At 34.5% G+C, this 14522-nt stretch overlaps 1 protein-coding gene across 1 annotated transcript; it reads left to right on the forward strand.

The window, feature by feature from the left end:
* The first annotated feature begins 410 nt into the window (after positions 1-410).
* LOC136039502 (dynein regulatory complex protein 8-like) lies at positions 411-5807 on the forward strand. Its single transcript, XM_065723289.1, has 3 exons — positions 411-710; positions 1784-1913; positions 5455-5807. The coding sequence occupies exons 1-3, from the start codon at positions 584-586 to the stop codon at positions 5672-5674; spliced, it is 477 nt and encodes a 158-aa protein (XP_065579361.1). The 5' UTR covers positions 411-583; the 3' UTR covers positions 5675-5807.
* Positions 5808-14522: the final 8715 nt, after the last annotated feature.

Here is a 14522-nt window from a genome sequence, read left to right on the forward strand (position 1 = left end):
CCCGCATTCGATTGAAATTTGATGTAAGGGTACTGGTAGCCAAGGAGCTACAGGAGCTAAATTTCTGAAGTTGAGCATTGGAGCCCAGACACTAGTAGGCTTCTAAGATTCATTGTTCGGGGAATTTTTCTTGATTAGAGAGCTACTTGTAAGCAAGAATTGTAAAGTAAGCTCGTCTCGGGGACGAGCAGTGGCGTAATTTCGTCAAAAACCTGGGAGGGGGACAAAGTTGGAGCCAATTCTCTCAATTCAAGTGAAAATATACTAAAGAAAACTGACCCATTCCTGTGGAGGCTTGAATTATGCAGGCTTATGCTAGTTTTGACAAGATTTTTGAAGAAACAAAATTTCAGTTAGGGGAGAGACAAACTGGGGCCTGTTAGGGGGGATAATGGCATTCCCCCCCACCTCTGCTCCATAGAAAGTTAGGCCCTGACCAAAAGTCTGCTGCAACAGCCTATCTATTTTCTTGCGAAAATATGATTTCTTGCGGTTCAAAGTGGAACCTTCGCTGCTTGCTTAATGCTTTAAACTGTTTCCATAGAAACGGAAGTTGTTATTTGTCTATTGTGAATAAACCAAAATGGTGAAGCCTACTAAACGTAACCAAAGACTAGTTAAAAAAATCACCGAAGCATTTGAAATATTCGAAGTTAATGGTACAAAGACAGTTGATATACGAGAAGTAGGAACAATAATAAGATCTCTAGGTAAAAATCAGACTGTTCATTTCTAATGAATTTAAAACACAGAGTACTGGTTTGCTTTTCTCGCATCTTTTCTTCCATTGTGTCACTTGCTTTCATTTAACTTTCTTCTTATTTAACCATTGCCTCACGCCGATGAATCACTATTTTTACTCGCGGTGTCACATCCACGAGTAGAACATTGATTAAATCAGACAAAGCCGCATCGAGGGGTGGGGGCTACGATGGTTGCCCCCCTAAAAAAATTTCTGCCTCGCAAAGACTAAACAAAATACATATAAACAAAAAAATTAATGCATTTTTTTCAAACCACCCCACCCCGAACAAAAATTCCTGGATACACTCCTGGGAGCAGACCTCGGACTTTGGTATAGAGGAGGGGGAGCATTGCTGAATTTTGACGTTGTTTTTTGCTGACATGCTCATAGACTCGAACTTTAATCTGTTTTCTTTGCTTGACGGGCGGGAGGGGTGAGAGGGGCTGTTTTCCTTAGTATTCTCCTCCCACAGTGCGGCTTTCCTTTGAATAAATCTCTTTTTGCCTAGTTGTTGGCTCGTGTTTCTGCACCATTGTTTTTACCGTTGGCTTCATATGCAAAATTAGAACAATGGGTTACGGGCAAATCCAGAAATTAAGGAAGAAAGTGAGAGGGGTGATATTTTTGCTGATCTTGTTTTACTCCCCAAATCCTTATGCTAGAATATTAGATTCGTTTTTATGCTTTATATAGGGACTTGAATGATCAGCTTGTTGTATTTTTAACGTTTACGTCTAATTTTTCTTCTGGTAAAATGAAGAAAAAGACATTAGCAGATAAATAAATAAAGTTTTTATTGAAGTGATTTTCTACCTAGACGAGTTTTGTACCCAGAAGAATCACGTTAGTTGTATGAGACTTAGACCTTAGATCTTCCAAAGGTATTGATGGCACAGAGGGCGTCGGCGAAGCCTCTCAACTTGTTCAGAAGTTTTGCCGCAGCGGTTACGTCTTCCCACTTCATTATTAGGGATGTATACAGTCAGGGATGTAAAGCTATCACTCACACCCTAGTCATTGTTGATCCTATCATTGCAGGTCTATTCCCCTCAGAAGCCGATCTGCTGCACGTCGTATCAGAAATGGAAGAGACTGCTGAGATGACTACGGGGACAGTCACATTTGAGAAGTTCCTGCCATCTGTTTATGATATGCTCATTCAAAAAAAGTAAGTATTGCGCTAATGTATCAAATAATCATCAATTCTGGTCACGAGTTAGGATAGATCTTTTGGGTCATAATGCTGCCTCCAACTGAATCCACTAGATCTCTAGACTCAAAGAGTTAATTTAAAAGTAAAAGGTAAAAAAAAATTGAACGATGTGAAGCTAGATCGAATTATCCCTCATATGCTTTTGTTCGATATTTTTTCGCTAAAATATGAATATTTAAACTCCAACCTAAAACAAAAGCAAACCGATCATCAGTCTGCATGCAAATATTTTTGTTCTTAGTTGCGTCTGACCTTTACCCCTCGCATTTGGGAACAACCTGATTCTTTTGGGGCCCCAGATGGATGATGAAAACCTCAATCTTTGGCATTCTGCCATCCTTCACCCGCAATTCGTGTCTAGCCATCTTAACCATCCTTTCACTATTCCCCTTTCATTCTTTTGTTTCTTTTATTATAGAATCAATACCTTTCATTTCTTAGCCCTTAATTATAATCCTTTATTTTGTTTCAATTATAGCCCTTTCATTTTTTTCGTTTATTTTATTATAGAAAAACCCTTTCATTGTATAGCCCTTAATTTAATTTCAATTATAGCACTTTCATTTTTTTATTGTAGAATCAGATCCTTGCATTTTATAGCCCTCAATTATAGCCCTTTATTTCATTTCAATCATGGCTCTTTCAGTTTTTTTTGTACAACTTGTTGTTTGGCATACGGCCAGTCAAATGGATGTCACTATCTTTAGATAGTTTTTCTGAAAAACATTTAACAGATCTTCTTAGCCTTTCGAATTGCTCATGTTTCTGAACCATACTTGACAGATCTTCTTAGCCTATCATACTTAACATATTAAGTATATACTTATCATATTATATTATCATATTAAGATCATACTTATCATATTAACTTATTAATATATCATATTATAACTTATAAGTTATAAGTATATAAGTTATAACTTATAAGTTATCATATTATAACTTATCATATTAAGATCATACTTAACAGATCTTCTTAGCCTTTCGAATTGCTCATGTTTCTGAACCATACTTGACCAGTGCAGTGACCGTTGCTTCAGATATCCAATTTTCAACTCACACACTTATATTATTCTTTATCTTATTCTTTATTTTATCCCATTCTTCCAAGTTTTTCCAACTGTGGAAAAAACATTCTTTACCCCTGGGTATTCTACTTTTTGCATCTTCACTGCATCCGGCATCTTTACTAAGGATACTGACAGGGTAAATGAAGCTATCTACTTGATCGATTTTCTCGGAACCAAACACCACTCTCATTTATTCATAGTCTAAGCGACTTTGTCTTCTAAAATTAATTTTCAACCCTTTTTTTGTTCCCAGAATTTTCAAAACCAAGTAAAAATTCATTTATTCCGCTAGCATTTTTACCTTCAATTTTTATTAATCTGATTAATGATGATAAATTTCCATTAATGACATTATATATCAAAAATTCGTTTTATTTTCGTTAGTTCTTTCTAAGGAATGTTTAAGACACATAGTATTCAATAAAGCGCAAATGCAAAATATGCTTTAGACTTTTAAGGTTAGAGGAGGGGGAAGGGGGCAGTAACCAAACTCCTTTTTATAGTGATTTTAATTCGTTTTAAGTTTTACCTAATACATTCAATTTAATTTTGATTCGTTTTAAGATTTGTTTATTCATTTATATTAGTACCTGTTATCTGTATGATTGCTATGATTGTGCTGTCCACCTTTTTGTGATCTTTTTGTGCCAATCTGCATAATTTTGTTGCCTTCTGACGGACATAGATCCACCGTCTTATTATATGATTTATATTATATTATATATTGTTTCAACTGCATCTTTGTAACTAAATATATTTTTTGGTTATTATTAAAACAAGCACCTGCACTTTTAAATTTAAACACCAAGTTGTTCTCAAAATATCACGGGTGTGATATTTCGACAACCAAGACAAACATATTGTATTTTTTTCACATTAACGCCCTTCCTCAATTAAAGGTTAAAATCCCCTTTACTTCTCTCCCCCCAAAAAAGAAAACTCTGTGAAAGCTTGCCCAAGGGACAGTGGGGGTCGTGTTATTCCCAAAGGCATGCTTAGTTTGATTTAATCGGGTAAGCGTGTCGTTTTCTAAGCTTTTTTCTCTTGCGAAGCTCTGCGAATCTTGGCCTGGCGAACGATCCATAGGAGCTAGCAATTAATTTCTATTTGTTTTAGGCGTCATTTATTCTTTAATTGTAATTTCTGGTCATTTTGAGTTTGAATTGTTATAGGAACTTATTACTGTCGGTCTTAAGTTTAATATGGCTCTTTACATTCTCTTGGAAAAACTTCTTTTTTGGAAAATTTCTTTTAATTAATTCCTTGAAATGTCATCATAAACTGGTTTGCAGAGCACAATTTGAGCACACTCAAGTCATCTGCATTATAAATTCTAGGAGGTTTTTACCTTATCGTTTGATGCAAAGTTCTCCCAGAGCTTTGACGTGTTTCTTAGGATTAAGTCCATCAAAATAATCTTCATAGTCAGGAGTAGGATACACCTCTGCCTTGCTCTTGATTCCACGCAACTTCACTTCTTACCTTGACCATAGAGATTTTATTCTCGAATATAGTCCTAACCACTTTAGTGTACATATTTAGTATGCAGCGAATGTCTGTTCACAATCTATAAAACTAAAACCAAATGATTAATGACTCGGAGACTTCTCAAATACTAATTTAAGAATGAGAATTGACCGTCGCATCCTTTTCCCTTCCTGTAACAACACCGTTCGTCTCGAAAAACTTAGCTCCAGCATCTATCAGTCCAAAAATCATCATCACGCATTCACGCTAAGTAATTTTTACTCTATTTGTGCAGCCATCATAATCATATTTCAAAATTCGTTTACTGCGCCGACTATAAGCAAGATCGTTTTTATTCCTTTTATTACTGTCTCTAACTCCTCTTCGTAAAATAAATCTTACTTCACCTCCAACTGCTATAAAGAGCTAAATTCCTTATATATGCTACATAAAGGATTAAATAAACTTACTAGAAAGGTATAATTCAGGTATTTTATAGACTAAAAGTTTAAGAGCAGCGTTCCTACGAAACTCTCTCATATGCCTTGAATATTTAAATTATTTTGACCCCCTTCCTCATCTTTTATGAATTGAAATGGAATAGTTGTGGGCATCAAGTCATGGCTAATTGTAGAAAAAGCCAAGATAGATAGTCCAACTGAGTGAGAAGCAAACTTGGCATTAATTCCCCCCTTATTAGGATTGTATAAAATGATGTTAAATCATTTGCTAATAGATATCTATTATCCGTCCATGCATTATTGCTAGGGCAGTAGAACCAAGGTAGACAGTTATAGAGCTAAGTATTAAAATATTTCGGATGGACTCAACAAACTGAGCCGACACTCAGGCCGCAAGGGTTCAGTGCTTCAATGCTTTGAACTTTGAAAGGAGAAATATGGTCTTTCAACCAAAAAATTCTACATATTGTCTCTACTCGTTTTTCTTTTTTTTTATAGATTTCAACCAGCAAGTGAAGACCAGCTAATCAAGGCTTTCCAAGCTCTGGATAAAACAAGCCGAGGCTCTTTAACTCGCGAGGAGTTGGAAGGGTACTTAACTGGGTGCGGAGAGCCTTTTGCTACCGAAGAAGTAGAAGAAATGATCGCTGCTGGACTAGATGGACAAACTGCTGAATTAGACTACAAAAGTTTTGTTAAAAATATGGTTCCTTTATGAAACTTAAAACTGAAAAGCAAATCTCTTCAACAAAAAAAAGAATGATTTGAATTTTTGAATGACTTGGATGTAAGTTTGGTCATCATATTGAATTTTTTTTATATGCTACAACCAAATAGATGTTCGAAATATATGAGTTTAAATATCCCATTTTTATTAAAGCATAAACAACACTTCAGGGATTTGGGGGAAACAGATTAAAAATAGGAACAAATTGATAATGAATTGGTTAATTATAAATATTACTTTTTTCTTTCGGGTAGTTTGAGTGATTTCAGAGGAAAACTGGATTATAAGAGAGTGAAAGGAGGAATAAATGGATAAAACTAGTGCCATTAGATCAATAAGCTCAAATTTCCTCAGATAACCACGTTGAAGAAAGTCTAACACTATTCCTGAAATGTGCACTCATCAGGTTTTTCTTTCTGACTCCTCTATAATAATCACAGTTGTCTTAGCCTCAGATTTATAATTAGCAACCTGAAAAATCCTTGGATACCTGACCTGTATGCTTAATTTTTGTGATATTGAAGTTTCATGCTCCAAAAGTAGTTCTAGATATTTAACTAAAAAGCTCATCAGCCCTTAAAACAAAGTTTGGTTGAAATTAGATAATATATGCTAAAAATGTTAATATTGCTTAGAAATATTTTAGAAATAAAACAAGCCGTCGAGACGTGGGCAGTCGGTTGACAACCCATTTTCCAGGGTTGTGCTGTAATGCAGAATCAACTATTGTAATAATATTCCCATTCCCATTCTGATAGTTTCCAGTTTTAAGGGCCCTCTCCTCCAATTCTTAGCTCATTTTCTGATGAGGAACAAGGTGTCACTATGAAGGTCACTTTAAGGGTTCACAGTAAAACTCTCAGATTCATCAATTAGTATATTTGAAAAGTGCATAAAAATACGCATAGAATTGTATCAAGAATTGTTTAAGTAATGTTAAAAAAATTAATATTTACCTTTACTGTGCAAACCGTGTTAGGGTTTCAAATAGCCATTGAAGAAAACTTAGTAGAATAGTACTTTATTAACAAGCAAACTCTCACAACATAAAAAAACTACCGAAGTTGTTGCTATCTGTCAGCTAGCGTGATATATATATATATATATATATATATATATATATATATATATATATATATATATATATATATATATATATATATATATATATATATATATATATATATATATATATATATATATATATATATATATATATATATATATATTCTTTATGGTTGATTGTGTATGGCTATGCTGTTTGACCTATGCGGTTGTATGGAAGAGTAGGGTTAAGGCCTCATTCAAGTGCTGGTCTATATTAATCACTAATTTAGGGAAACAATTTTCCCTTTCTCCTTCTATCTCCTTTTTACCTATGTGGTTGTATGGATGAGTAGGGCTGAGGCCTCATTCAAGTGCTGGTCTATATTAATCACTAATTTAGGAAAACAGTTTTCCCTTTCTCCTTCTATCTCCTTTTTTTTTTTTTTAATGTGTTTGTGCTGTTGCATTGATGATTTCTCTTTTCGTTATATATATATATATATATATATATAAATATATATATATATATATATATATATATATATATATATATATATATATATATATATATATATATATATATATATATATAACCATAAGTACATAAATACAATATATAGATATAGCCTACAGCAATGAGCCCAACTGGCTTGTCAAATAAAAATGAGTACATAAGTACAGACGTACATAAGTAAAAAAAAACTTGGGTCGATTCCCACTTGATATATTACCGTGCTAAATCTCACTTAGCTGTAGAGCACGTTGTTCTTCGTCTTTGCTGTTAGTTTCAAAGTCAATCGACATTAGATTGAAGTCAAAATTACGAAAGAGTTCACAACACTCCTTGCGATGTTTGTGTCTTTTACTTAAACGCAATAAGTCAGGTCATTAGACTAAAAAAAAAGGAAAATCAGTCAGGAACATGAAATTTCTTAAAGTAACCAGGACAACAAAATAAAAAAAATTCCTTGGATCCATCTTAGGATAATTCATGCCTGAAAATTAATTTTCTCAAATCTTGCTTTTGGTTGTTTGAACGTTATCTAGTTTTTAGGGTAATTTTATATTTTTGTCACTGTTTCCAAGCTGAAGCGTAGAGTTGAATAAGCAAAACTAACGAGTAAAATCTTTCTCGTGCGTAGAAATACAAACATTAACAATATGTTTTTTGTTACGCATAGAATTGCTTATTGCCCAAAAACAACTACGCCTTCAAATAAAAGCAATTTTTTAAGCTATTTGATTACATTTGTTTCTGACCCCCCAAGTTTCTTTTTATTTAATTTGGCACTCTATTACCCAAAAAATAATAGCTACTGCATATGGAGGTCATTTTCATTAAAAATCGAAATTTCGATTCATATGAGACTTCGTTTTCACTCTCCTTTTACTTTGAAGACAGATACAACACATAGCGAAACATTTCTAGCTTAGTTATGTAATCTACCAGCGTTGCCAGCAAAGTTATGTAAAGTCGGTAACGTTTATTACGGAAAGCAAAACTGATTCTAATTTGAGCTGTCAAGTTGATTACAAACACGTCAATAAAACCTACAACTGAGACCATAGGCCTTTTCCAATACGGCCGTATAAATACGAAAGACGTTAAGTGACATTTTCCAAAATGTTTAGGAGAAGCAAAAATCTGTTTTGGGAAATATGTGTCTATATCTCTCAAGGTCCAATCGTGCCTTGATGGAAATTAAACAAACAAAAACAAGTTTTTTTTAACTGCAAGCAAGAAGCGACATTAAAACTTAAAACGAACACAAATTACTTCGTATATGAAAGGGGCTTTCCCCTCCTCAACGTCCCGCTCTTTATGCTAAAGTTTGACTCTTTCTGACAACTCCACTTTTTAAAACAATAAAAAACTTTAGCCTAAAGAACGGGACGTTGAGGAGGGGACAGTCCCTTTCACATACGGAATAATTCCTGTTCGTTTTAAGTTTTTATGTCGCTCCTTACTTGCAGTTAAAAAACTTGTTACTTGCAGTAAAAATTAAACAAAAAAGACAAGTTTTTTTTAACTGCAAGTAAGGAGCGACATTAAAACTTAAAACGAACAGAAATTACTCTGTATATGAAAGAAGGTGTCCCCTCCTCAACGTCCCGCTCTTTATGCTAAAGTTTGACACTTTCTCACAACTCCACATTTTAAAACAATAAAAAACTTTAGCGTAAAGAACGGGACGTTGAAGAGGGGACTGCCCCTTTCAGATACGGAATAATTTCTGTTCGTTTCAAGTTTTGATGCTGCTTCTTACTTGCAGTTAAAAAAACATGCTTTTTTATTCAATTTCTGAACGTTCTTAATTAATTAATGTTTTGATTTTGGCTCACCGCACATGAATAGTTAAAACGAAACTTGCATATTAATTTTTTTTGGCTAAATGGATGTATCATAGTTTTAATTGGACAATTTCGACAAGAAAAAGGATTGGGGAAGAAGGCCTAGTTTCCCTCCAACTTTTGGCTACTTAAAAAGGCAAATACAACTTTTATTTTTTTTTTACGAACGTTTTTATTAGTAATAAATATATGTGACTTGGGAATTAAGTTACGTAACAAACTTCTATATTTTATGTTTTTATTACGTATATGAGGGGGTTTGCCCTCTCGTCAATACCTCGCCCTTTACACTAAAGCTTGAATTTTGTCCCAATTCTTTCAAAACGACCCCTGAACACAAAGGCCGTTGAATAAATAGTTGAAATTACTAAAAACACTTTAGCGTAAAGAGTGAGGTATTGAGGAGGAGACGAACCCCCTTATATATGTAATGATTTCTGTCCGTTTTAAGTTTTAATGCTGCTCCTAACTTCCAGTTGAATTTTTTTTTAATTTATTTTCTCTTTTTTTAAATAATGCTAGAAAATCCGGCGCCCTCTTCATGGAAATTCTCTTACCTAATGGTAAGTTCCTCCACGAAAAGATCCTCCCACATACCCCCCCCCCCCCAACGCGAAAAAGTCAACCGAAAACGTCTGTACACTTCCCAATAACCATTACTATATGTAAACTATGCTGAAAGTTTGTAACTTGTAGCCCCTCCCCAATGACTGTGAAGAATTAAGTCGTCCCCAAAGACATAGTTATTAGGTTTTTCGAATTATGCTGAGCAAAAAGGCTATCTCAAAATTTTAATCTGGTTACTTTGGGAAAAACATCGGCGTGGAAGGGGGCCTAGGTGCCCTTCAATTTTTTTGGTCACTTAAAAAGGGCACTAGAACTTTTAACTTCCGTTAGGATGAGCCCAATGGCTACATTGTAGGACAACAGGTTTGATACGATCACCCCTGGAAAAAAAAAAACAACAAACACGCATCCGTGATCTGTCTTCTGGCAAAAAATACAAAATTCCACATTTTTGTAGATAGAAGCTCGAAACTTCTACCGTAGGGTTCTCTGATTCGCTGAATCTGATGGTGTGATTTACGTTAAGATTCTATGAATTTTAGGGGGCGTTTTAATCGATTTTCTAAAATAAAACAAATTTTCTCAGGCTCGTAACTTTTGATGGGTAAGACTAAACTTGATATTATATATTTAAAATCCGCATAAAAATATGATTCTTTTGATGTAAATATTGGTATAAAAATTTCATTTTTTAGAATTTCGGTTACTATTGAGCCGGGTCGCTCCTTGCTTAAAGTTCGTTACCACGAACTGTTTGATCTCATGGTGGACCTTCTGTGATAATCTTCGTGGCTGTGGAAGAGTCATGCACTTAACGCTCTTTGGTATGCAAAACTGGTCGAATTTGGTGTTAACAAGTTTTGAGTGAATTATAAATTGAGAATATCTCGGTAACAAATGGAGATATATGCATTTTGAATTATTCATTCGATCGGGCACATCGGCAGATCCAGTGGGGACCATTTCCCAACATTTTTTCTGGTGCCCTATTTCCGTTTTTTTCTTTTTTCACTTTTTTTAAGAATAAATTCGTTAATTTGGTCAATTGCTAGCACCTTTGTCACATTCCCCCCCCCCTACCAAGATTTTGCTCATTGGCGACCTTGTCACATTGGACCCCCGTCCCAAGATTTTACCCTAGATCCGTCCCAGATCGGGCGCCCCTAACTTTAGTAGAATCGGTTCGATAGCACATTTATAGGTTTTATAAAAACGACATCAGGTAAAACAATGGGGAATTTATCCAAGACAGTGTAGTTTTCAAACCTACAATAAATATTCCGGCTCTATATCTACGGGCCGCTATCAGCAAAGGACAAAAGACCTGTGATAGTTGAAGCTAAAATATATAAATAAAAACAGAACCAGAATCATTACTTCAAGGAAATCCAGCCAGGACTGAAGAGAAAACAACAGAAATATTCATTTGAGGTTTAAAAAATTACATTATTTTATGTGAATTCCTCACTGTTCGACCTTGTGTTGTTTTTGTGATGAAAGGGCAGCATTGTCTCTGTTGTTCAAGTTCAATGGGGTTTATTATCAATTCATAAAATAAACTACACATAATCACAACACTAAGTCTAGTCCTGGACACTGGACACTCTCAGAAACAACCTTATCTCTCATTTTTTCTGACATAACTACTAAATATCCTCCTGCCCTTTACCTCAGGGGGAACCGCCTCATCATTATACCAAAATAAAATTTTAACTTTATTTTTATCTACTTATGTTTCATATATTATATAATTTCTTTTACCGTTATTTAACAAATCTTTATAGGAATTGCTGTTCCACAATTTGCAAGTCAACAATCCACTTATATAAAGAGGCTTATCCACCGATATTTGTCAATCTTGTTTCAAGTAAAACTTTTACGCAAAATAATAGAGAAAATCTAGAGAAAAAATTTAAAAGACACGTGTTTGCTAATCTCATAATAATGTTAAATCAAAATATACAGACGCACCTACGCAAGAACGTAATTTGGAGGGAGGATGCAAATAAAACATAAAAAAAACATTGAACAACACCCGAAATCGTAATAAAATGTTAAAAAAACGTGATAAATCTTCAACACATCGAGAATTCGGAATGCCGATACCACAGGCCCTCTCCCTCTGCATCCGTGACTTGGCTTAAACTTTGTCCAATAGCCTTCGTCTGATAGCCTGTCATCCTTTAAAGTAGGTTATCAGAAAGAAAATATTTATAGAGGTATAGAGACGTCAACTTTAGAATGTAAAGTTCCTGCCTTAAAAAAGGGGATTTATAGAGGGACAGAGACTTCAACTTAAGAATAATAAGTTCGTGCCTTAAAAAGGGTGATAATACCCACCAAAATGGCGGTCCAAGTCCAGTAAACAATACGGTCAAAAGTGTTGGTAGGCTTTTCAATTATTACATTTTTCGATGTTCCTGTCACACTATATAACATAAACTTTTGTATTGGAGAGTACACATTTTTATACTGAAGAAAACACATAAAATACACTTTTATATTGAAGCTCACTCGTTTTTCAACCCCCCCTCCAACCCACACCCAACGCTTTATTTAATATATCCATCACATTTAGAAGATTAAGCTTGAATCTTAGGTTTAATTATGCTTAGTGAATTTCCGTTGGCTTTTTCTTCTCAAGTTTGGGCTTGAATCTTGGGTTCAATGACACCTAATGAAGTGGTTTATTGATTTGGTTAAGCTAGTCGATAAAAAAAAGCAAACAAATCATTTTATCATGCGCAATCACAAACACACTCATCATTAGATAACACTGTTAGCGTTATCCGATTTTTATTCTGAGGACTATTTACGGGATTTTTTGAACGTACAAATCTTCCATTTCTCATTTGACTCTTTTCTTCTCAATAATCTTAGGTTCAGTTCCACTTAAGGAAGCAGTCTATCGATTTGGGTGGCCTTTGTGGCCAAGAAAACCGAATCGTTTTATCATTCACAATCATAAATAAACCTTCAGCACTAGACAACGCCGGTACCGTTTGCCGACTATTATTTTAAGGACTGGCATTTATTGACATTACTGGTATTAATTTTACTTGTATTGACATTACTGGCATTTATTGACATTACTGGTAATTATTTTACTGGTATTGACATTACTGGCATTTATTAACATTACTGGTATTGAATGGCAAATGAGGAACTCAAAAATGTGGAAAATGTATATACTGTTTTTCGTTTGGAAACCCCTCAAAAAAGGCGTCGGATTAAAACGGAAAGTGTACCATTGGAATCAGCATGGTTAGAAACTGTGTACAGGGGAATTACACTCCACTACTATCAACAATCACTTTTTGTGTCAGGAGTCTGGGGGGGGGGTAATTGCCCATGGAGGGAATTTTCTGGGTTTGATTTCTGAAATACTTCTAAATTTGAAAATTTTACAACAGACAAACGTTTTTTTTTTCATTTTTTCTTCTAAAGATTAATTCATTCATAAAATAGGCCATTAATTTGGATGCACGCAGAGATAAAGAAAAACCGAAGCGTTGTATCGTACGCTAAGACATTTACCTGTTGTTTATTTATCCCCATTTTTAGTCCTTCCACAATACGTCGCAAAACCTTTCACATTAGCATAAGGTGAGACTTTACGTTACGTAATCTTATGGGATTAACTTTGTCCGTAACCAAGGCAGCGCCAATTAGACTAAAGATCTACAAACAAATTTACGTTATCTCGGTTAAATTACTTTACAGAAAAGTTAATATAGCAGCAATGAAGTTGAATTTTTGGATGAATGATTAATAAATTTTGAAAGGAGGTTAAAAAGATTTTCCTGGAATACCTTGGACGATTGATTAGAACTTAAATCTCAATTTCATGTTTATAATTTTGATTAGTTATTAGTTTGCTTGTGGTGATTGTGAGTATTTTAGACAGTGAAAATGATGGTTTTATAGAGTGATGGTCGTAACACAACTTAACTAATTGGTATAGAAAAATACGTACCTAGTGTGTAAGCCGTTTAAGCAGTGGAGGAAGGTTTTTTTTCACCTTATTTCATTTAACAGAACTGCATGTGTATTATTTATTCTTCGGAACTGTTTACAGAAAAACTCAGAGCCTTAGCTACTTTACTTTTTACATTCCTTATTCTACTTTTATTTTCTACTAATATTTTCCATTTTCTACTTTTTTCCAACTTATATTTTCTACTTTTATTTTCTACCATTACTACTTTATTCTACTTTTACATCCTTACTGATAATATTAAATTTGTCTGTAGACATACCAGCACATCGGCATATGAGTATACCAGCATATGGTAACATACTAACATATCGACACGTTAAATCTCGTTAGCAGTGAACATCATCCTTTTATCCCTGCCTATTCCTAGATTGAGTGTCTTTGTCCTATCATCTTTAATTTTCAAACCCATTCTCGCATCCTAAACCTCCAAAAATCCATTATTAGTAATGAATTTGAATACAGGTTTTTTTTTCTCTTCCCATCCCGTGGAGAGTCCTTAGTCAGAAAAGCGTTTTGATAAATACCGGCCTAAATATTGCGCATGTTGGTAGTTTTCTTCTTTTAAATAGAGAAAATAGTTTTGCCCTATTTCCCCTGTATTTTCTTCTTCTTCTTAAGCATATGTCACTGCTCGAGAAGCAATGTTATTATTTCCTCTTTATTTCGAGAAGCAACGGTAGTATTTCCGCTGTATTTCGGGAAGCAACGGTAGTATTTCCGCTGTATTTCGGGAAGCAACGGTAGTATTTCCCCTGTATTTCGAGAAGCAACGGTAGTATTTCCCCTGTATTTTCCTGAGTTTCCCGTGTATTTCCAGAAGCAACGGTAGTATTTCTCCTGTATTTTCTTCTTCTTCTTAAGCATATGTCACTG

This window comes from Artemia franciscana, chromosome 19 (assembly GCF_032884065.1).
Source record: "Artemia franciscana chromosome 19, ASM3288406v1, whole genome shotgun sequence".
Classification (NCBI taxonomy): Eukaryota; Metazoa; Arthropoda; class Branchiopoda; order Anostraca; family Artemiidae; genus Artemia; species Artemia franciscana.